The sequence below is a fragment of the Phycodurus eques genome, chromosome 20 (genome assembly GCF_024500275.1).
Source record: "Phycodurus eques isolate BA_2022a chromosome 20, UOR_Pequ_1.1, whole genome shotgun sequence".
NCBI classification, from domain to species: domain Eukaryota; kingdom Metazoa; phylum Chordata; class Actinopteri; order Syngnathiformes; family Syngnathidae; genus Phycodurus; species Phycodurus eques.
The window spans coordinates 7963983-7989437 of record NC_084544.1 but is presented as its reverse complement, the minus strand read 5'-3'; the positions used below and the strand labels follow the sequence as shown (position 1 = coordinate 7989437).

The window sequence follows — 25455 nt, the reverse complement described above, 5'->3', positions numbered from 1 at the left end:
GTATGACAATCAAAGGCCCTGTGGAGAGGCCATCCAAGTTAATCGCACCGGACATTTGCCAAAAACGGAGCCCATTTATATACATTGCAACAGCAGTCATTTATCAAGACGTTGGAAACGTTTGACCTGTGTATGTGCTTTCATGCTGTCATTTGGCCATCTTTTCATGATGTTAAATTGTTGAACATTTAAATTGTAAATTTATTAAGGAATGTTTACGTCCATGCTTTTGGCGAAAGCAAACATTTTTCCAAGAGGAAGCACTTATTTTCTTCCAGTATCTGTCAGAAAAAAAATATTCATTATTTCTATGACATTTGATGAAGTTAATGCTGTTAATGCTAAAAATAAAAAATAAAAAAAAACTTTCTGAAAATATTCAAGCTTTTTAGTATCAGATGAAAAAGCAAATCCCAGAAAAAAAACAACTTTTGAATAATGTCATTGGTATTTGCTTTTTCTATAAGCAAAGAGGGAGGGGGATTGAAAGCAAACATCTTTTTTTTTTTTTTGGAGATTTTATGTTAAGGTCCTAAGTATTTATGGTGAATTGTATTGTAATAATATTGTGGAGATAAAAACAGTAACATCCAAAAGGAACTGTTTTGGGAGTTACCGGCGTTAGCATACTCATAAGCGGCTTTTTCTTCACAGTTGTTTAGCTAAACGGTTATGTAGCTAAAAACTGTGGCTAAATTCCCCTAAATGAATATTTGATTATTAAACCCTCCTTGGATGAAGCAGAGAGTCAAATTTGTCTGACACTTTGATTTTATCTCAGAATAATGTGTCACTGCCCAAAAACCTCAACGGATCTATTTAGCGCAGACAGTTATTTAGCTCGAATTTATTTGAGGTATATGTGTGTGTGTGTGTGTGTGTGTGTGTGAGTGTGTGCGTGCGCGTGCGTGCGTGCGTTTTTTGCTGCTTTCCTCATCAGTGTTCTACGAGGCGAGCGTCCTTGGTATGAAGGCTGATTGATGGCTTATTGTGCAAGCGGACCCGACTAGACCTAACCGGTTACGTTTTGGCCCCACGCCATCTCATCTTTATTTTCATGTTGTAGATACTTTAAATACATCCTAATACTCAAACTATACATACTGCTTATTACCATTGTGGTTGTATTTTTTTTTTGCTTTATTTTTGTTGTTTTGAGCTATGTATGTTCTGTGTATCATCACTGTTCCAATTCTTCATTCTTCCTTCCTCAGACCTTAACTTTGTTTCCTTCGTCGCCGCTTGGATCCCTTGAGTCAAAGTTCCATTTTAATGCCTCCATTCATAGTCCATGAACATGCTCACATTTCTTTGCAGGTTCTATTGTCTTCGCAAGTCGCAGAGCAGTTTTCCCCACCGCGGAAAAAGTTGAAAACTCGTCTGTCAATGCTTTTCCGCTCTCTATTGTCCATGCCGGCGCCGGTGATTTATGGTAATTATCCATCTTTTGGGGGTCATCCGTCAAACTGCTTGTTGCTAGGCGATGGGAGCAGATGTTGTTTAGTTACCAGCAAAACGGGAAGATGGTCCGGGGCAGCGCAGGTGAACTCAAACTGTGTGTGGGGGGGGTGGGGGGGGTTCATGAAACGTCAACATCAAAATGGTGCATTCTTCACCTTCAACCCTAATCCTGCATTGTAAGAATCACTCACTATCTGTGCTAAACGGCAGCCATTTGCAGTGAAAGGCAGTCAAATATTGACGTCACAAATGTATTAACATTTCTGTAAGTGAGCATTATCATAAAACATGAATAAGCCACCTGGCTACTTGGTGAAACAGGAACCGTATTTGGTAACTTTTAAATTATGTGGCCGCATAATTTTTCCCAGCCAGTGAAAAAACTAGAGAGAGAGGGGGAAAAAAATTCAATTATTTTTAACCCTCCTGTTATGTGGCAGGTTAAATTGTCCCATTTTAAAGTTAAAGAAATGTTAAAAGTACGGTAGTTTTCTCGGGTATGTTCATGTTTGTATAAGAATCTTACACCGGTCTATTAGTATTTTTGCTGTATTGAATAATAATTTTTCATGACTATCATTGCATTTCTTTGCTGATTGGCTGGGAGCAAATCACATGGTTTTACTGCCCTACACGAAGTGGTGTCCTTTTTAACTTGGCTACGTTGCAGCATTTGAACACAAATTAGGGAATAAATGAGGAATAAATAAGTGAGATGTGTTTCAATTGAATACGTTGAATACGCAAGTGTTGTCTGACCTACATGGAGTCAGCTGACCAAATGTATATCATAGTGGCATCGTTTTTAATTAGCATTAGTAACGCTTTAGGTGCACTTTGCCTCAAAAAAAAAAAAAAAACAACCCAGATGGTTTGGAATGCCTGTGCAGCACAAGAGCACGGTTGTTATTCCAACCCTCGAGTGTGTCGATCTTTGTGTGTGTGTGTGTGTGTGTGTGTGTGTGTGTGTGTGTGTGTGTGTGTGTGTGTGTATACACGTGGATGTGTGTCTCAGAACAAACACTCACCTGACAGTGCAGGAAAGTGCCGATTTCGCCGGTAAAGCAGTTGGACGATCGAAAATAAATTTACAGTGGTACTTTGACTTACTGTATGTGCTTAATTTGCTCCGTGACCAAGCTCGTGACTCAACTTTACACTGTTGTTGTAGAATCTCTGGCCACTTTCATTCTGGAATTGCCGGTAAATTGACACACAAGAGGCGTGACTGTAGAACTCATCACATTTAGAGAATTGGTTGCCTGGCAATGGAAGTGACAATTGCTTTCAACACAAAGTAGTGTGGGCATTGAGTCTCGGGTGTTCATCTTCACAATCTGACGCAATGTCAAAAACCCCTCCATCCTGCATCGGTACCTTACACACAGATGGCAAAAAGGCAGTCAAATGTCCGCTTTGTAAAGGGCTTCTGATAAGAAAGAATCTTGTGACTAAAATGACCCAAAAAAGACCAATAAAAATAATTAAAGCTCTAGCATCCAATTATGTACAATGTTTTTTTTTTTTTTTTTTCTTTTTTCTTTCTTGTTTGTTTGTTTTTTGGTGCGGTTGTATCAAAATTAGAGCTGTTTCTAATACCAATATCCATCCATCCATTTTCTGAGTCGCTTCTCCTCACTAGGGTTGTGGGCGTGCTGGAGCCTACCCAGCTATCATCGGGCAGGAGGCGGGGTACACCCTGAACTGATTGCCAGTATTTATTTTACAGAGTTTGTACAATTGTGAAATTTTGAGTAATCATGTCTTGACTCAACTGAGACAAAATGGAGTGCACTACTTGACTGCAAAAAGCAGAGGGCGTTGCTCATTCGCTCTAAACTTTTGTTTTGTTTAAGAAAAAAAAAAAAATGCAAATCTGAGCTCCAGCCACAGAATGTTAATTGCCCCACGCAGCATTATTCTGCTTAACACTGCAAAGGAAACAGGAATTCAAAACATTCAAAAAGAGAAAACTGAAAATATTATATTAAACAATATCAGTGAAATTTAGTCAAAGGCATATCCCGCTCTTCTGATATTTTGCCTTTGATATTTGAGGCGGCATTGGCTCAGTTGGCAGAGCGAGTCATCCAGTGACTGAAGGATCAGCGGTTTGAGTCCTGCCTCTGCTGTCAAAGTGTCCTTGGGGAAGGCACTGAACCCTAAATTGCTCCCATTGGGTCTGGCGGCACCTGACCTTTTGGTGTATGAATGTTTTTTGAAATTGTGCTTGATTTATCTAAATGACAAAATTCAGGAAGTGTATCTATGAATGTGTACTGATCCAAATCAGGATGTTTTGAGCCTAGCTAGCAGAGGTCTACGCCCTTGTCTTGGATATCATGACATTGATCAGGTGTACCTAAAAGAGCGTCCCACGGAGAACCGAGACATCGTTGACATGCTCAGCGTCGGCATAATTGTCGCTCCTGCGTGTATAGGACGCGGGAAGTAATAATGTCATTTTATTTACCCCCTCTACCTCTCCGCAGGTCAGTGACACACTGTGATCATGCCTGTCTAATGCCATCAGAGGTGAGTGGCAGCGAATGGAGGGCCTGGTGACAAAGCGAAACGGGATGGAGGGAAAATAACGGCTGCCCGTTGTGGAGGGGGCTCGCTAAACAGCGCAAGGGGGTGGGAGTGTTCGGCTGGAACGCGGCGGGTAAATCAGCGGGGGTGAAAGCTGGCGGAATTGGACATTAGCGCTGCAAATGAGAGGCGGGATTGCCCTCTTGGTCGAGACGACATGAATAAATGAAGATGCTTTACAGGGCAAGGTGTGTTTGTATGTATGTGTGCAGGGAAAGTTGATTGTTTTCATCTGCGTGACACAAGACGTCTGACATATGAGTGCTACTTTGAGTTCTAAAGCATACTGGACAAACAGAAGTAACTCAGTAATATTCTGAATATATTTCACACAAGTGCCGATGCAGTTGTGTCCAAAAGTATTTGGACAATGGCTTTTTCTGAGTGTCGCATTGAATCTTAGATAGTCAGCAAACTTTGGCTTAAAGGTTTAGATACCAGTCTCCAATTGGGTCGCAAATTCCCTAATAGGAGTTTGTCAAATTACGGGCCCCTGAAATTTGCCCACAGTAGCTTCCTCAAACCCAAAAGAAACTTCCTGTTCAATTTCTTAAATTTTTTTGTGAATCCTTTAATGCTAGAAATGTCTGCCAAATCTTGGCAATCGGTGAAAGTGGTGCGAGGGGTGTTAAAGTACGAGCCCTGGAATTCACCCCAAAGGGCCGCTTCACACCAAACTTTGACACCATACTCCGCCAAGATTAGATGGCATAGGCATAAAAATCTTGGTAATTTAGCGCCGCCCATGTGTCTAGCATTCTGGCTTCTGATTGGAGCTCATTTGGGTTGAATTTCCAAATTGCAGTTGGCCAAAATAACAGACCTTGAATTTACCCAAAATGGCTAGCTTCCTGTTAAATTTCTTGCATGGGTACTTGAGATGTTTTCGCGCATCCTGTTATAATCGATGTGTCTACCCAATTTCGTGTCAAATGGTGAAACTGGTCCCAGTCGCTACCGAGGGACTTTTGGTGGGGTCGTGTTGGCGACCCCCTAAACATAAAGTTTCAAATCAAGACCTAATAACAAAAAAGAAAATGCAGACATTCAGTATTATTTAAGAGGTTTCGCAGAAATACGCCATTTACCATTTAGGAATGACGGCCATTTTATGCCGATTACCCGAGATATTATGGAGTCTTCAACTCAAATTCTGTCACTGTCCAAATACCTCTGGACCGAAACCTGTGTGTGTGTGTGTATACCCTTTTTTAATCTAACATGTCAATGTATGTGTGTGGAGGACATTGTGTTTTAGATGACCTCACACATCTCCCTGCCCTGGGGGAGGTACAGTATGTTGTTCTTTGTGGTGCGGGGGTGTTGTAGTGCCCTACTGTGGTGTCACCTGTCTGCAGCAGGAAATCCTGGACTGTACACAACAATAGTGACAGGCTGCACTCCAAACACACACAGATGGCCTAGCTTCTTCATTACAGGCCTGCCCGCACACACACTTCTTCAATACAGAGCAGATAGTCAATTATGGGATTACGACATGTATATTTATTGCATTGTTGTTTTGGAGTGGTTAGCCCAGTGTTTATTTCTGCCTTTTGTGTTCCTGTGCACTAGTGGGCGTTGGAATTAATGGTATAATCGTTGCATCGCAATGTAGCCATGAACGATTGTGTATCTATGTCGTGTCAGAGAATCGATTATAACACGATGACATTGGGATTTTTGACCTGCGGCATAAATATTCTTGTGGTCTTACAGTCTGAGCAGGGTGCCAGTGATAGGCTTATCCAGAGAGTTGTAGCTGCGTTCGTTCTCATCTAAATGGCGTCATTCGTCACATACGAGGCCGCAAGCTAAAATATAAGGATGCCCCAAGCCTTTTAAAAAAGCGGATATCAGGACATGCTCGACCTGGGCAAGTCATACAGTGTAAAGTCTGTCGCACAAAAACTGGGTGTGGCTAGCATGTGCCACTTTTATTTCACTGGCCAATGGGGCCGTTACGATGGTGCCCTACAAAGTCTGCCTTGCAACGATGGAGAGCCCGGCTTTCGTTAGACTGACAACCAGTGGGCTGGATTCTTCCGCATCATTCGACGGCCAGTGGATTGATTCGACTTGCAGAACCCACAGTATGGAAAACAAGCAAGCGCCCAAGACAATGAAAGCGTATAGACACATCGCCATACACACATCGCCCCCACCCTCGTGCCGGCCACAACTTTACTGAGAAATCAAGTATATGCCACATAAGATCAAAATGTTGTTATCAAACCTTGAAAAGTCACCATCCATAATATTTTCCCTTAAACCTCAGACCTGAACACGCTCCTGTACTGGCGAGTCTTTTGGCTGTTGTTGAACTTCATTCCCACATCCTCCCTGAGTGGCCTTTGTACATTTTTGACTGACAACCACAACAGACACCTCCATTTTAAATCCCCCCCTCGGCCCTCCTCCCTCACCCTCTTTTGTTCCCCCTGAAAGCTGCCGTGTCAGCATCTTTCCCCATCTCTGATTGCCTTATTAGCCGGAGGTGGCACTTTCTTGTTGTACACAGACTGTAGAGAGGAGATTGTTTGGGGTTTTTGTCGTTCCGTGCCCGTCCCACCCTCGTCCACACACACACACCCACACAATCCTGAAGTGCCTTTTTTTCTGAAGCTTGTTTGTTGCGCTGTCAGCTCAGTTTTGTCTTGAACTCGCCACCTCTGCTGTGAATGGCTTCCGCCACGTTTCGATTTCTTCACTCAAATGAGAGTATTTTCAATGGGCTGAATTTTGTGAATGGCCCAAGTATAATTGTTTTATTTTTAAAACAAAAACGGACGTGTGTTGAGTCTTTATTCCTCCGACATGCAGAAAGAGAAAAAAGTGGGGGGTGGTTGCAACTGTTGAACCTGCAGCTGTGACTGGCACCTCACACACATCAGGTATTATGTCCACTCCTATTATGGGATGGAGTGCAACACGCTGTTTGAAGCTGACAGCACATCTGCCTCCTCGCTGGAGACTCATTCTGGCACCTCAGACAAGCATCTTACCCGAGATGGATTTGGGGGAGGGAAGGCGAAAGGATAGGGGCTTGCCTTTTTTAATACTCGACCCTCTTTTTTTTTTTTCCCCTCCCCTCCTGGAAATATTTAGTTTCTTTACAATGTCGCCTCATTTTCAGTCAGGCGTCTTTCAAAGCGCGACCAGGCTGTCATGTCCGCTGGCGCTTTTCCCTCGCCTCACGCTGGGAAGACTTCCACCGCCGCTGCCAAGTCCACTCCTCCCTGCCAGCCGTGGCTTGGCAAGGCGCACAAAACTGGCATGCACTCCCGTCCTTGCGCTATCTCCATTACTTTGGAGGCCAAATTGTGTGCGCACGTCCAGTCAAACTGAGGGATTGTGTCAGTTTTCCCAAGTGAGGTGGTACTTTTAATCTGTTGGTAAAATGTTGGAATGTGTGTTAAATTGTAAATACATCTTTCAATCCACCTTTTTCCTTGTCTAATAGTTAGGAGGTGCATTTTCAGTTGCCTTTTTATTTAAATTTTTTTTTTTTTTTTTGTACCTTATCTATGAAAGAAGGAGCCCATCTGTCCATTTAAAAAATCAAATGTAGCCTCTTAAAACAAAGGTTTGCCCACCCCTGGACTAGATCATATATGATTCCAACAGTGTGAACAGCTTAGGGAAGACTCTCCTCTCTTCCCAGTGCACAAAGCGAGCTCCAATTTGAGTTTGGTGTGAATACCTGTTAAACAACTTCACCAATCTAAAAAAATAAAAATCCCAGGCACACTTCAAAAATTCCACAGAATGAGTGGAAGTTTTCATATTGGGCGTCCTCTCCTAATGATGAGACTGAGATATGGCGGTTAAAGGTTACAAACATCAAGCGTGAACTATTTTGCACAGTGCCGTAAGAATACTGTATATTATGAATAATTATAATTATTTATTTTATTTTTTTTACACATTATATATATATATATATATATATATATATATATATATATGTGTGTGTGTGTGTGTGTGTGTGTATATATAATGTGTGCACATTACACACAAACACACACGTTTACTGTAATTCTGACTTTTGTATGCGCACGGTAGTGCGCGTACAAACTACAAATTTGAGTTACGCTGCCACCTTAGGAACGGAACTACATCGCAAAGCGGGAACCCCCCTTATTTTCTTCCCATTTTACTGTGCAGGTGGAAAGGCCTGGTGTCCAAAGACCTTTGTCCATAGCTGCATTCACAACCTTCATTAATGATAACAGAGACATGTACTATTTCCTGATTAATACTACTTGTGCTTGGAATTAACTTTCTATTTACTGTTTTCCAGCTTACGGTCCTGAGGATGAGTTTGGATCAGACAAAGCCGACGAAGAGGAACCCCTTCAGGATGACGGCCTCTCTCTGGACGGCCAGGACAACGACTACTTGTTCAACGACGATGAGGATGCTGGGGATCGCTTCAGCTGCCAGAACTCTCCACTCAGTAATGGAACTAACCCGGACGCTGGCTACGCCTCTCCGCTCAGCGCGGCCAGCGATCACCTGGCGGATCTCAAGACGCCACCCTTCTTCAACGACGCTCGGCAAAAGCTGGAGGAGAAGCCAGAGGAGAGCGCCGAGCAGCTCAATGGCCTCTCGCTGCAGGACAGTTTGGCCAAAATGAAAGCAGTCTATGCAAACTTGATCTCAGACGCCTCATGGTCTAGCATCGCCTTGGACATGCTGAAAACTAAACAAGATGAAGACGTTGCGTCCGGCAAGAACAACAAAAGTGCACATGACGAGCGCAATGGGATTCTAAACAACAGCAGCCAGGCGAGCGTCCTGTCAAAGATCAGATCAAGCAGCACCTGCGCTACCACTAATATGACTACGAGCAGTACCACTGCATCAAGAAGCGCGTCCAACAACGTCAGTGTCAACTCGGGGTTAGCCTACGACTGGCACCAGGCGGCCTTGGCCAAAACCTTTCAGCACACGCCGTACCAGCTTCTCCCCGAACCGAGCCTCTTCAGCACCGTGCAGCTCTACAGGCAAAACAACAAGTTGTATGGCCCCGTTTTCACGGGCGCCAGTAAGTTCAGGTGCAAGGACTGCAGCGCGGCCTACGACACCCTAGTGGGCCTGACCATCCACATGAACGAGACGGGCCACTACCGCGACGACAATAAAGACACAGAGGACGATCGGGGCAAGAAGTGGTCCAAGCCCCGCAAGCGTTCCCTGCTGGAAATGGAGGGCAAGGAGGATGCCCAGAAGGTTCTTAAATGCATGTACTGCGGCCACTCATTTGAGTCCTTACAGGACCTCAGCGTCCACATGATTAAAACGAAACACTATCAGAAAGTGCCTCTGAAAGAACCGATGCCAGCTCTCACCTCCAAGCTCGTCCCACCGACCAAAAAAAGAGCTTTTCAAGACTTGATGTCGCCAAGCTCCCCCGATTCAGTGTCGCCCAGCGTCCCGTTCGGAGAAACGCCTAAAGACCAGAAGGTGACCAATCCCTATGTCACGCCCAACAACCGCTACGGTTACCAAAACGGCGCCAGTTATACGTGGCAGTTCGAGGCACGCAAGGCGCAAATCCTCAAGTGCATGGAGTGCGGCAGCTCGCATGACACCTTGCAGCAACTGACAGCGCATATGATGGTCACGGGACACTTTCTCAAAGTTACCAACTCAGCCTCTAAAAAGGGCAAGCAGCTTGTTTTTGACCCCGCTAGCGAGGAAAAATTTCAGTCCATTCCTTTGCCGCCGACGACCACCAAGCTCCCAGCTCCAAACGGGAAGTCGCAGCGTGACTCCCCTTTGCAGCCGGCAAGCCCCGTGGAAGAGAGTAGGGACGGAGAGGATGAAGAGTTAGAGGAAGAGACTCTGATGCCGGTTGAACTCGACAGAAAAATTAAAGAAGAGAAGGAAGAGCCACCTGAGAAGTCAGATAAGACCGATAAGGGAAAGTCTTACCAGTATCTCAGAGAAGAAGACTTGGAGGAGACACCTAAAGGGGGACTGGACATCTTGAAATCGTTGGCAAACACGGTTTCAAGCGCAATCAACAAGGCCCAGACAGGCACGCCGACGTGGGGCGGATACCCCAGCATCCACGCAGCATACCAGCTCCAGAGCTCGCTCAAGTCCACTCTGCCTTCTTGTATGCAGGTTCAACCTTTATTCAGCAACAACTCTCTTAAGGCTGCGCCCGCCGACTTGGTTCCCGGCAGTCCGGCGTCACCTCAGAGCCACAAAAACAATGTGCAGGCCATGGAGAAACTGGTGGAGAAGGTAACTATGAAGAGCTCGGTGAAAAGTGAAAAAGAGGAGAAGGTCAGGTCTGCCAAGTCACCGTCGCCAAATTGTAAAGACAAACGGGTTTCACCTAATCCAGAAAAGACTGTCATAGACAAAACGGAGTCTAGAAGCAAAGAAAGTAGAAAGGTTACACAGATCAAGGAGGAGGCAACATCGCCAAAAAAGGTTGTTAATGAAGGCTGCAACAATCTGAGCATCATCACCGACCACTCCCCGGAGCAGCCCCTCGTCAACCCTCTTAGCGCCCTGCAGTCCATCATGAACACCCACTTGGGCAAAGCCGCCAAAGTGACAACGCCCTTCAGCGACCCCTTCGCCACGCTCTACAAGCTCAATGGCAAGTCGGTTCAAATCAAGCCTGCCGAACCGGTGGTAGAGTACCAAAACGACGACCAGCCCATGGATTTGACCAAATCTAGGAGCACCAATGGACCCCCGGTGAACTGTACCACATCTAACCGACAACCGGGCTCCAAAGGTGTGTCCCATTCGTCATCGCCGCCCCTCCGGGAGAACGCTTTAATGGACATATCAGACATGGTAAAGAATCTGACGGGCCGCTTGACGCCGAAGTCCACGACGCCGTCCTCCATCTCGGACAAGTCCGACGTCGAAGGGGGGACCTTTGAGGACAGTTTGGAGGAGTTATCCCCCATCCAGAGGCGGAAAGGCCGGCAGTCCAACTGGAATCCACAGCATCTCCTGATCCTCCAGGCGCAATTTGCCTCCAGCCTGCAGGAGACCACTGAGGGGAAGTTTGTCATTAGCGACCTGGGCCCCCAGGAGCGGGTGCACATCTGCAAATTCACCGGTCTCTCCATGACCACCATCTCGCATTGGCTGGCCAATGTGAAGTACCAGCTAAAGCGGACAGGTGGCACCAAGTTCCTCAAGAACATGGACTCGGGTCACCCGCTGTTTCTGTGCAACGACTGCGCCTCCCAGTTCAGAACTCCTTCCTCCTACATTCGCCACTTGGAGTCCCACTTGGGCTTCACCCTGCAGGACCTTTCCAAGCTCTCCATAGACTTCCTCGAGCAGCAGGTCGTCGGCAGGACGGACGAAAAGACTCTCGGCCCGTCTGAGTTTACGGATCACGAGGACGACGGCGGCGGCGGCGGCTCGCTCAATCAGTGCAAACTGTGCAGTCGGACCTTCGTGACCAAGCACGCCATCAAACTGCACCTTTGCAAGACGCACGGCAAGTCCCCTGAGAACCACCTGATCTTTGTCAAAGAGTTTGATAAGCAGTGACTCGGCCGTGCGAGCGCATCACGGGATTTACCGTTGCACTAGAATGTCTAGCTTCAATCTGTCCAATTAGAGTGACACAAGTGTACAAAGCGTCATCACAGCACACCTGGTAGCTTTACCAGTCCGCGTATCATTCGTTCTTTCCAGTTTACATTGGCAACCGTAAATCAAAAAATGAAAATAGGAATTTAGCTTTATGTTGTGAGAGTTAAAATTTATTAAAATATCTAGGAGACCTGGATAAGCTTAAAGATGATTTATTCTTGCAAGAAGAACCATAAAGCAAAATCAGTGGACACAGAATAATTCTCTGAGCATCTACTTTATACCTGTGCAAGCAACGCCCCATTATCTTCACTCAACATGGACTGCTCTGACTGCCATTGGTTTCTCTTATGTCAACAAGGTGGTCTTGTCTGACTTGGTTTTCCTCTGATTTAAGCCACCCATCCACAACATACTCAACTATTCACTCACCAGTCAGTATTAAACAAGTTACATGTGAGACTTATATTTATGTAAGAATGTGCAGAAATTAATCTATGATTGTAAACATTTTCCATCATTTTTAAAAAATCATTTTAGCCCTTCCAAATCATTTAAACACATTTAAACTTATTAAAACACACTTTTTAAAATATTCCTTAGTTCTCGCTCAAATAATTGTAGCGTGTACTTGCTTCACGCTCTTTTGTGTTTTTTTGTAACTTCCAGTTGAAGTTTACTGTTAAAACTGACATCAGAATTAAACATCGTTTTAACACCAAAATGTTCAACCAATCCATAATAATGTGAAATGCCATAGATGAGCTAACAAATTAACACAGATGTTACACTAATGATAAACTTTTAAACAACTGCTACTTTAACACACATGGAGCAGCAACACAAAGAAACAGACCATACACTGTTGGGGAAAACTGTATTAGTTGGGGACCTTCTCTCTCTGCCTTTTCCTCTGGCTGTTAGTTACACTGCACTTTTCCAGTATTTATTTTTTTGTCTTTTTTATCTAAACCTAAAATTGAATTGTGAAAAATAGGTCATTTTGTGTTAGATTAAAAGTTTGCATTTTAATGTTATACATTTTTGATTGCCAATTGATAATGGAAACAACAGATGATACACAGATTTTTCCGCCACATTGTGTAATTACTCATTCGTGCATTATGGTCGTACAAGAAGAGTGGGGTGGGGGTCGGGGGACTCTTGCACTGTTCCAAAGCTAAAACGTTCCGGGGTGATGTAAATTGTTTCAAAATGGCGCCGCAACCGCGTCGTGGCCGACTGATTGCCGCTCTCGTTCGCGCACTGCATCTTTTATGAGCCTTTGGGAATCGTCCATCTGTTGTTTTAAGACTGGACCGGCGCTCCCCTGTTTCTGTCACGGTCAACTCGCGTATTATTTATGAGATGGTTTGTGCATGTTTTAATGTAAAGCGGCAGTCAAATGAAAACACCATTTTTTTTTTTTTTTATTGAAAAATGAAGGTGAAGCAGTTGAAAGATGTCCTAAAATTCGTATTCAAACTATTCAAACAATGGAATGAAGGAATAACACTGCTTGAAAAAGCAGCAAAAAAAAAAAAAAAAAAACTATCGCGTTTGTTTCAACATGTACAGTATTTGCATTAGTCAGGTAACCGTTGTAAAATGAAGTTACTGTGTGAATACTCAGCAAGCGTATGTGCGTCAGCATAGCTTGCATGTTATGATTCCACATTTGTACTGTGTGAATTTTTATAATGTTATTTTCTAGACAAAGATGGCTGAAAGTGTATAAAGTTAGGTTTTGTTTGTTTATTTTTCATTAAAAATGTGGTTTACACAAAAGCACTCGTAACAATAACAAAGATTAAAAAACAAATTCTCAACGTTTTGTTTGAAGTTTATTACGTTTATTTGCAATGATGTTATTTTTGTCTTTGGTTGTAAAATAAACGCCATGATTTAAACTCCATTGTTGTAACTGTGTACTGTATATTTTAAAGTTTTGAAAATGCCAAAGGACAAAATGTTATGCAAGAATTTTAACATAAGATTTTTTTTTTTTTTTTTAGATTTTCCTAAATTTTATTTAATTTAAATGACAAAATATCATATACCGAAGAGAGAAAAATCGTTGGAAAACTTTGACATATTGTAATCGTTTTCCTGAATCTTGGTTTGTTTTAAAAAGATAAGTACCAGGGGGAGAAAAATAATGTGGTGAAACATTTTTAAAAAAGCTAAAAAAAAATAAATGAAGTTCATATAAAAGTAAGTGTCGAGGGAGGAAAGTAATACAAACGTGATGGAAAAATAAATCAAATCAAATGTAAATGTTACAGATTCCTTCCTTTTCAGAATAACTTAAAAGTTAACATTTGTAACACTTGTCGTAAGGCTGCTTGCTGTCAGATGTCTGTTGTTCTCTCTAATTTTGCACGTTATTGTAGAGGATTGACTGATTGACTTTTGTTTTGCATTTCAGAGCCTTGAATCTGTGCATGTGTCTGTTTATATAGCAAAATAATCCCTTTATAAGCGGCGGGGTGGGGGGGGGGGGGGGGGGGGTGTAGATAAAATAGAGGAAAAATGAGCTTGTGTGTTTGAGGTGGTGCTTGGCTTTGCTGTTCAGCAGCAGAATCAGGCACTTGATGATAAAGAAGCCCTGGCACATTTCCACTGAGGGCATTTAAGTCGACACGGCCCCGCCCCACGCTGCTCGTGAACGCTCGCCTCAGGCGTCTTCACAATGAACAATGAAGCTTGTGGCGCCTCTCCAGAAAATGGATCCCCATTGCCCCCTTACTCAAAACTGGGATCTGATGACATTTTTGGGGTTATCAGAAGTCCCTCCCACTTTGCCTTGGAAGTGTTTAGGGCCCTTCAGAATAATACTTTGTAGTAATAATACTTTCCATTTTCAGGACCTGAAAACATTGCCAAACCCCAAAGAGTTAAAATAAAAGAACGAAGCCATAATTTTCCAAAAACAAAGCGTGTGGGAGGCAAAAAAAAGTTTAGATTCAGTGTGGTCTTGATATAAATTGAGGGTTGTGTGACAAATGAAGAAGTGGCGTGATTAGTACCCATGAGGCCATACAGTGATCCAGTCACTGCGGTTGTGTACATGGTCATGCAACTATGCTAAAGAGCGCAGTTTTCCAAATGTCATCCGTTTACAGGTTCGTCAACCCAACTTCTGAGGATTTTGTAACAAAGGGTGTCAGAAGTGGGACAGTCATCATAAGACCATACAGCCTGTGTGATTGTGTACATGATCAGGCAAGCATCCCATGGAGTCTGCTTCTTAAAATGTCATCAGTTTACAGATTTTTCAGCCCATTCGACGTGACTTCTGAGAATTCTGTGACAAGTGGTGTCAGAAGTGGGACGATTAGCTGCACGGTTACCTACAGCATTTGAAATCCAGGTTAATGATACCTCCTAAAAGAATGGCAAAATATATCATCTTTGGACCATAATATAGTATTTTGAGCGAGTCTTCCTTTCAAGTTTCAGTGTCATGATTTGGTCACTTTTTCCATATTATTCCCTACTAAATTGTCAAGTCGTCTGAGGAAGCGGCAGGACTCATTTCTCATTGGCCCGCTCGACAATAAAGCACCTTTACACACTGAGTGTGAAGCTAAGGTTTCCAAATCACCCACAACGGTTCGCTCGCTGACAAGGTCTGTCCCCGCCGACGAGCGCCGGCATCGCCTAACTGTCAGCGGTACCGTTGTTATTTTTGTAAGATACCGCGACATCCTGCTTCAGACCAAGAGGGATGAGGAGGCTCTTGAGCAAGTGACAACGTGGACTTCCTGAGAGTAATGACACCTGCCTGCGCGGCCGATGGATGGCGCGTCTTTTTTTTTTCCGGCGGGAAAAAAGCTCGCAGGCTACCTCGCGGTTCTTAAGTTCTGGGTTTGAAACGCAGGTCCAGTCTTCCTGTGCGGAGTTTGCATTATCCATATTTTGTATTGGTGTTATGCATAAAGCTTTAATATATATAAATAATAAAATGAAAATAGTTGCTACTTTGTGAATTGTCCTTCTGGAACGCAAGCCCAACAATAAATGAGGGACGACTTTATTCCCATTTCTGTTGTGCGGTTTCGAATGTGTTCACCAGTTTGATGTCCCGCTAAAAGCAGATGGCCCGCAACGACGTCCGCTAGCCAGAAGCTGAGCTGAGGTGTTGTTGTTTGCGGATGGGACCGGTAGTTGGTTCCACATCCTGGCCCTTACTTACCTGTATTCTGGATGGGAATGTCTTGATGTTCCCTACAAAATATTCCAAATGCATATCTGTTCTAGAAGCTTGACGGACTGAGCAACAGTAACTAAGGGAGGCAGATCTCCAAACAAATCAAAAAGTCCAACATCCACCTGGAACGAGTTGACTTTTGAAGGTCTGACTTTTGGGGGGGGGTTGTGTCAGTTGTGTGTGTTATTGCTGGCTTGGAAAAATATGAATTGTCAGGACATGAAAAAGTAGGTTGTGCGGACGTCTCCGGTTGACCACGATGCAGACGGTGACATCACCCTCCCGCAGACACTTGTGCGTGTGATACAAAATAAATAGGTTACAACTGTCGCTGCTGCCATTTCCTCATTATTCCCGACTATTCCTGGTCGGGGGGATGTCAAACGCGTTTCATCCGGCAGCCTCGGCGGACAGTGTGACGAGCCTCATTCACGTGTGGTCCAAGTGGTTTGCATGACAATGGGGCCCCCAAACTCTGGCAAAGTGACACTCCGCCGACAAGCCATCACCAGGCGGCTGTCATATTAGGCGGCTAAATTCAGGTGACACCCATCCGGCGGCCTCACCCGGGCCGACCTGACACCGCTTCATGTTCCCCGCTGTCTTTTTCTGAGGGGCTTTGTTAGCGAGGGCGGGAGAGGAGCGAGCAGGGGGGGTTGCTTTTAATCAGCATGACGAACCCTTCCCTGTGCGCGCACATACGCACACTTCACGTGGGAGCGGGCATATGCGGAGGGCAGCGGGCCGGCCGACGTGCCATCATTAGTCCGAGCCGACGCGGCGAGCTCCTGACACATGTCGACGGGAGTTTTCATTCGACCTCCGCAAGGAGCAGCCGCATTATGCATAAAGGCGACGGCGTAGCACGACTGTCACATCGTGAAGAAGAGAGACAGCAGGAATTTATTACGGGCCTAACTGCACATGTACGGCGGGGTCCTCGGTTTACGACTGTCCCGATGTACGAGGTTTTGACGTTGCAAACGGCACACGTTTGATCTCATTTGCGCACTGGTGTAAGTTTAGGGACGGGATACCACAAACTACGAGGGGAAAGTCCAAGGTTTTTTTGTTTAAGCCTTTCCTCTTCCTGTCAGCCATTTTGGAAATGACCTCATTGTTGGAGGCTCGTCAGAAGCGGAGAGCTGTGATTGCATTTCTTGGTTTGGAAGGGGAGCAACCGCTAAACATTTTCAAGGTTGCAGAATGTGTATGAGGAAGCTGCAGCAGTCAAAAAGTGGTTGTCCACGATCAAAGATGAACAACAACACCCTGCTTTGCATGACCGTGACAAGCGAAGGATCTTGTGGAGTCATCAGTTCCTTTGGCGAGACAACCATAACCTGTCCCCAAACCCGCGTGGACAACCTAAAAGTACCAGTACAGAAGAATCTTGGTTTGTTAGAGCACACAATGCCGTGAAATGTCTTTTTTCCAAAAAAGCACTTCCATCATTCATGTTGTTTCAAGGGTGCAGCATCGACAGCTTTTTTGTATCATTTCGTAAACCCCAAATGAAGTCCCTATCATTATCTGGCGTTTGACATCGCTTTTAATTTACGGCCCTCCAACGGTCACGGCGCTTGCAAAAGTGACGGGAGAACGACAGGAGGGCGGCGGGAAGGGAAACGGCGGCGTCGCATGTGGATGGATCCTTTCTATTCGTCACTCTCGGTGAGCTACGCGGGCTTCCTCGTATTGTTCCCGTCCAAAGCTGTCCGGTTCCAACGCGTGTGTGTCAAACTCGCTTTCAGGCTCCGTGATTGAGGCTGTTTCCCCATCTTTACCTGAAGCAGACCTCGAGGGAGACATGACAGAAGCAGGAACAGAGAAGCGGGAAACAAGGTAGCCTTCCCGCCACTCATCGACGAGCCTTTTGACAATCGTAGGCTGTCATCACGTCCCGATCGGGCCCGTCAACACACATACAGTACACACGGCCCACCGACATATTCCGAGTTGGTATTTACGTACGCATCAGAGCGACACATGCAAACGCGTCAGACGTGTCGGGAACCCTAAAAATAAAACACTCGCTGACGCCGTGTACAGTCTCCACGGAGACCCCACCAAGAGGGAACAATTGGATTTAAAACCGCTCGGTTGTCAGAATCCGGACTCTATTGAGCGCCAGCCTTCATTAAATGTACAGGTGACCGAATACAAGTAAGATCCCAAAATACTTTTTCATTTCCCACTCATCTTACAATTTAGCCTTTGAAAATAAAAGGCTTATAAATTATTTGATTTTGGGAAAAAAAAAAAAAAAAGGCAGCAGTTAAGACTCAATCCAGGCTAAATTTAGCACCTCCCTGACATACAAAGATCTTCACCATATAGTCTTCGCTCGCTATTTGGGGGTTAGGGGCTGAGCCCTGCCGCAAATAGTGAAAATCTGCAAGCAATTGACACCGAGCGACAGTTTAAAACTTCCTGTAACTGCCACAGGAAGGTGGCAAAGCATTACTTTTTTATTCGATTGGACGATGGCCTGTCGACAGGAAACTCCTCCTCTCACTTCAACCTAACTCCTCGGCATCAACATGTCACCAGATGGCGCTGAAGCAATACTTTTATATTAGACAGGGCTTTGGCTTGAGTACAAAATCGGCAAAAAAGTGAGTTTCTCAGCCATTAAAGAACCATCGATTCCAAAAATAAAAAAGCGAATATGTAAATCTGCAAGTAGCACATCAGGAATATGCAACTGTACTTCCTTGACACCAATTACTACTTTTCAGCTAGGGCTTTGGTGCCATCTTGTGGCATCTAACCACAAAGAAATAGGACAAAATATACAAATTGTTGATTTATTTATTTATTTTGTTTAGTTTTTTTTCTTTCCAGAGAGTAGCATTTCCCCGTCACAGTCCTTTTTTGTTGTCGTTTTGTTGTAAACTCCGGCTTCACTTCACATTACATGATGACATCATTCTTTCAAAAATGTGTTTAATAGGCAGCTCATCTCATCTGCACTTCAATAAATAAATACAGTGGACCCCCCGCATATTCACGGTTTGGCACGTCCCGATTCACCTACTCACATTTTTTTTTTTTTTTTGGCAAATAAAAACAAAACAAAAAAATGAAATTTTCAATTCATTTTAAAACTAATTTTGGGAGTTGGAACCAACCCCCTGTGTATTGTGGAAAATGCATAACAGTGGCAAATCCCCGCTTTAAGAATTTTAGGGCTAAAAATAATTCAATAAATACATTTATTCAATACAATTTGAATGGCCATCTATTAGCCACAGATTTTTGTACGGCTTTGAAAATGAAGAAAGTTCCTCCTTACTTGAGATCATTCAAACTAAAACCTATTTTCCCGGTAGGACATGCGCTCCCGCCTCGCGCGAAGTGCAGCCCGGTGGCACGCTTCAGTGTGAGGACAAGACGTTCCAGAAGGTACCAACACAAGATTGTTGTTCTTTTTATTGTTGACACATTCACGCGTGCTCAACCCACAACTCAACTGCTTCTAGATGACTGCTTGCTAGCCCGTTTTGTTTTTTTCCCCCCTAGCGTTCCCTCCCACTCAGACGTCACTTTTTGTTGTTTTTCTGCGCGATTAATAAGCGACCAATTAAAAATAAAGAATTCAAAGGCTTTAAACGAATATGTAAATGTTCTCGTCGTTTGGCCGATAACGGCGTGCCTCTAAGCTCTCTTAGTCTTACCTGCAATTTTCCCTGATCCGCCGTGACAAACAAACACAAGCGTTAATCCTGTTATATGTATTTTTATGTTATTTTTTTAAAATACTATGCTTTTTGTTTCCCCTCTCCGCTTGCTTTTTTTTTTGTGATTTTCAAAATCAATTTTCAGATGCTTCAGTCTCTAAGCTCTTTCTTTCGGCATTGTTGTGACTTTTTCGCTAGGTAGCTTAGCATCGTCGTCACCGGGAGATGTCGATTCTGACATTATTGATATAAAAATATCAAAAGGCGCAGCAGCTTGAGTTTTTTTCCAAACATGCCAATATAATTTCCAACTACACATTAATGGCAAAACAGATCGCTATTAGAAATAATCATTTTATGAGTATTAATCTAGATTTTTGTTTTAAATAATTCACAATGTTATGAGACTTTTACGAGATAGAATTTGCAATCTTACGTGATCGATGAAGTTGTATTATTATTTTTTTTAATCAAGTTGTAATTTTGGGAGAAAAACCATTTTATGAAAATAATAGTTGTAATCTCACATTAAAAAGGTTGTAAAGTTGCAAGGAGTCAATCAAACTTGAAAATGAAACAAAATTGAGAGAAAAATATTAGTTTATGAGAATAATGTCATAAATATGAGAGTCACTTTTCAAGACAGGTCGTAATTGTAAAAGAATTAAAGGCGTAACCCTATGAAGTAAAAATTCTAATCTTTTGATAATAAATTGGTAATCGTATGAGAATAAAGTTTTATTTTGTCAATAAACAAAGTGGTCATTTTACAAAATAACAGTTGTAATCCTATGAGAAAAAAAGTCATAATTTTATGAGAATATGGTCGTAATCCAACGAGATAAATGTCGCAACCCTACAAAATAAGTAACATCTTGCGAAGTGGAGTTGTAATTTTGCAAATTAAAACAAAATCGCACAAGAAGAAATTCGAAATTGTGTGAGACTTAAATTGTACATATTTCCAAAAAAAAAAAGTTTTCATTTTACTGGCATAAAGTTGTAATCCCACAAAATACTGTAAAGTAAATTATAATTTAGGGAGCTGAAAATGAGTGCGTTTATTTGTTAAATTATTTTGAGAGAATAAAAGAAAATAGGCACGGTGGCCGACTGGTTAGAGCGTCAGCCTCACAGTTCTGAGGACCCGGGTTCAATCCCCGGCCCCGCCTGTGTGGAGTTTGCTTGTTCTCCCCGTGCCCGCGTGGGTTTTCTCCGGGCACTCCGGTTTTCCTCCCACATCCCAAAAACATGCATTAATTGGAGACTCTGAATTGCCCGTAGGTATGAATGTGAATGCGAATAGTTGTTTGTTTCTATGTGCCCTGCGATTGGCTGGCAACCAGTTCAGGGTGTACCCCGCCTCCTGCCCGATGACAGCCGGGATAGGCTCCAGCACGCCCGCGACCCTGGTGAGGAGAAGCGGCTCAGAGAATGGATGGATGGATAAAAGAAAGTAATGTCATTATTTTACAAGAATAAAGTCAACATTTTAAATGAATCATAATCCTACAAAAAAGATCTCAGCTAAACTTCCAATGAAAAGTTTTGGAAATGTTAGCATCTAACCCTAGCAAAGTGTTTGGTATCGTCTGCTAGTTTTCATGGAGGTCAGCGGTCTTGGTTCTTGGAGGCGGACGCAAAACCAACTTCTGGAGGAAGAGCGACGTGCACTTATAAAGGAAAGTTTTGGGAACGTTAAGCCCTCAAAGCGCTAAAAAAGTCGCACTTGAGCCGCAAGTGTCAGAGGAACTTTGGCATGACTGCGACACCTTCATTTCCCGACTAATACCTGAACTAAATACCCCCGCTCGCTCCCTGCGCGCGCCCTTTAATCGCGGAATAACGGCCTTGAGGGGGAGGCGTGTGGTGGGGGGTCGGTAATAAAAAGTGACAATTAAAGGATCCTCACCTTCGCCTGCGGCGTTGAAGAAAAGTCTACTTGTAATTATTGTGGAAGTGTTTGTTGGAATCTTAGCCGACAAATCCTCGAACCCCCGACGACAGAAGACGGCGAGACCCCTTTCATCTCGGGGGGTAATGCGCTGACAAGCTCTCGCGACGCACCTTTCATTGGGAATGTTTTAATGTCTCGTCACGCTCCGCGCGCCCTCCGCTTCCCACGTCGCCGACGTCGCACGTATTACAGCGAGTTCGAGCAACTTCTGAGGAACAGCAGTCCAACTTTAATCACAAATGTATTTCTTAAAGCGCTTTCTTGCAAACACATCCATTAAGTACACCTCGTTTTGTGTGTGTGCGTGTGTATGTCCTGCAAAGGTGGAAATTCAAGTTTTATAGCAGAAAAGTGGACAGTAGCAACCCCACGAGAATAATATCAACGTATCGACATATTTATGTGCTGCGTTGACGCAAATCATCTTCATAATCAAATTCCCCCAATTGTTTTTTTTTGTAAGTCCTAATAGAACAAAATGACTGTGCAATATAAGTCATTTTTAAAAAGTCATAATCATATGAGACAGACAGAGATGCCGTTCTCTGTTTAACAAGGCTGCATGCTGTCACTTTAAGGTCCAATTATCACATATTCCAGCTTTATACAACTATTTAGTTCAGAAAAACCAAGTAACATGATCAAGGCCAAAGCAGTCCATCAACAACTCGCGCCATACGTTCGAAAGCAACGTTAGAGGTGTCCCGGCTGGTCCATCAATTTCGAAACCACTCACGTAGGCGACGCAGGCTTGTCATGTTAACGAAAAGGCACATTCGTCTCCATATTACATGGTTGTGTCCAATTGAAATGATTCCGGAAGCTGTTACTTTGAGGCCAATTCATTACGTAGTCTACTTGATACAAAGTATTTAGGCCAGGCAACGTTCAATAATTACATCTTGTTTCTTTATAGCACATGTTCAGGGTTTGAGAAGGAGTCCGACAGTGAGCCTCTCCCCCGTAGGAATTCCAAATCAAAAATGTGTTTTGTAGCGGAAATTAGTTTTGCGTTTGCAATGAAACTTTGTTAAATGTTTCTGTGATTCTGCTGCACCATTTCCAGGGAAACGATGCCAGCGCTCATCGCGGCTACTTTACATGACGTCTTCGGACGGAAGCGGCCGCCGCTTAGTGTCTCATCATGTCCTCCGTATGGTGCTGTCAGGGACCCTCCTGTGGTGACCACAACGGGGGGGGTCCCGACCCGTCATCTGCGCCCCCCACGCCCGTAACCCCTCAGTCAGACCTTAGAATCTTCCCACTGTCTAATTTAGCATTAAACGCACTTTACATGTGAAGCCTTTCAATCCTCTTAGAGATGTCTGAACAGTTAGCAGACAGCTAAAATGCGCTAATTAGCTAATTGATTGAAATACGTCAGAGTCGGACGATTCAGACTGTAATCCCTTTTATTTTGTCAAATTAAACTCTTTTTTTCTCTTTCGGTTACAACTTTTATCTCACAGGCGTAAAATCCCGACTTTTATCTTCCAAAATAATGACTTATTTCTTACTCTTATTTCTCCTCTTCCCCCCAATATTACCACTTTCACAATCCCAATTTTTATTTTGAAAGATTGGTAATTATTTTTTGCAAGATTGTCATTTTTTCCCAACTTCTCTCGCATAAAATGATGGCTCCATTCTGATAAAATGACGGAAAACCTGAGTCTCATACGGTCATGAGTTTTTCATAGATTCCATTCCATTGTGAAGGCAGCATTTAGTCGCCAAGCCAAACACAAATACCATCCGCCATCAAACAACTTTGCCAAACATGATTATAACATTCTCATCAAAGCTAATGCTGCTAACGATGATTTTCTTTTTCTTTTTTTCGTCATGTAGTGTAAAATACGTTCCTTGGCTCGATAAAGATTGGCAAACACCGCGTTTAATGGCTGCTAACACACATCTCGAAGGCGTTTCACTTGAAAGTCTGCAATTTCCCTCGATGACATTCGCATTCCTTCAGGGTCAAACGACATCTCAGCAGCCTCTGTATCAATTATTAAATGTTTTAAGCATGTCTGTCAAAGACAGACGCCGTTATCATTTGAGTCCGAGTCGCTTTCCGTCCGCATTTGTCACCGGCGCGCACATTTAGCGGTTATCAATCGGCGCGTCGGGATGCAAAATAAGCGATGTTGTTGGGGATGGGACGCGACGGGACTATCAGGGGCTTTCAATCAATGCGCATCGTCTCCCTCTAAATCTAGCGACACGCTACTCGCTCATCAATCTCAAAGCGGTGTGGGGGCTGTGATGTATTTGTCGGGGGGCTGACAGTCGTTGGAGTTATATGATCAAATATTCCGCTTCAGGGCCAACACACTACGGAGGACTTTTAAGCCGCGTTAGCATGTTTACGTGTGTTACTGTGCAGTGTAGCCAACCTAATATTTAACAATGCAGTCATACCTCGACGAGCGACTTTAATTTTTTCCGTGACCACGCTTGTAACTCAAAAGCATCGACTTTTCCCATTGAACAGAATTGAAATGCAGTTCATTCGCTCCAGCTCCACGAAAAACACCAACACATTTTTGCAACGTGAAAACTAGCACTGTAGTATTGCACTGCATTGTAAACATCTAGTAATAGCATTAAGTACAATGTCGGAAGTTGAAACCGTTTTTTTTTTTTTTTAAACCTTTTTTTCCCCCCCTTTAATTCAATGGACATTGCGCTGCTGTATAAATAATAATACATAAATCTGTATTTTGGGAGGGGGAAAAAAGTGTTATGATTAAAGCGATTCTTTTTAAATAAATGTCTGAATCTTTCGAGATGTTTTTTTTCAAATTCTACAAGCTAAGTCATGTAGTTGTTTTAATTTTTTTTGCAATTTTAATAGCAGTCAATGTCTTCCATAATTGGTGAAATTTATGAAGTTAGGGTCAGTTCCAAGTTGAATCGAATTTGAATGTGATTTATTTTGAAGGTGTGGTCCACCTAAAGTAAACGCATCTCTCTATCGAAGCCTAAACTGATATATTTCTTTAAATTTGAAATCGACCCCCTCTGTGAGGCCCAACGTGACCCTCCCCAGGTCTACTATTTCTTCATGCCAGTTTACACCTATAAAAATCTATTATACACATACATTGCATTATTCATAAAACATAAACACTGCAAATGGATTCCTCTGGTCCACTCCCCACCTAAATCGGAAGATTAATGAGTCACTCTTTGTCTTATAATTCAGAGTTCATCCTCACATACATCATATTTTCAAGCACATAGATTATGAGAGAGAGAACATTTATCATGTGACACACACAGTTTTATATATATATATATATATCTATACAAAGACGCGCACACACACACGCAGCACACACTGGGGGCCCCCTTCACATCCAGTCTTTGTAATGTTATTCACAGGCGTCTCCCGCGGAGCGTTAAAGTGTTGTTTGTGCAAACAGACGAGAGATGATAGTGGGACAAAAGTGCTCATTCCACCCACATGATCGTCATTTATCACAATAATCAAAGCGTGACACCTTCACAAGATTTTCGCCTGCGTTTTCGCAGCGTCCCAACGCCACACAGTCCACCCGAGTCAAGAGTTGAGCTTCTAACCCAAAATATGAATCGGTATTAAAGGTCTTTCTCTTGTAGACTGTTGAATATCATTTGAACGAAAGAGTAGTTGGGCCACAGTGAAAAGACAAACCAATTGCTTGGCATGAATTGTTGTCATCTTTTGTGGAAATGAAGCCGTAATGTCCTCATCTTGTGACTTACGAGTTATCATTTTACAACAATAAAGTTGTCATTTTGAAAAAAAAAGAAAAGATTAAATCTTTTATTTTCAAAATGACAACTTTTTTTTTGATAAAACGTATTTTATTCAGGTCAAAAAAACACAGAATTTTAAAAGATTCCAATGCAATATTGCTGGATTAATATAATAATTTGACAAGATCAAAGAGTCACAATCTTGGAGAGTAAAATTC

The 25455-nt window shown here is 43.2% G+C and overlaps 1 protein-coding gene across 1 annotated transcript in view; it reads left to right on the top strand.

The window, feature by feature from the left end:
* The window catches only part of LOC133395982 (teashirt homolog 1-like), a 35466-nt gene extending 21975 nt beyond the window's left edge, over nt 1–13491 (top strand). Inside the window, exon 2 of the mRNA XM_061665345.1 lies at nt 8357–13491. Coding sequence (XP_061521329.1) covers nt 8357–11592 — 3236 coding nt within the window. The 3' untranslated portion in view covers nt 11593–13491. The remainder of the gene's footprint in view (nt 1–8356) is intronic.
* The last annotated feature ends 11964 nt before the right edge of the window (nt 13492–25455 follow it).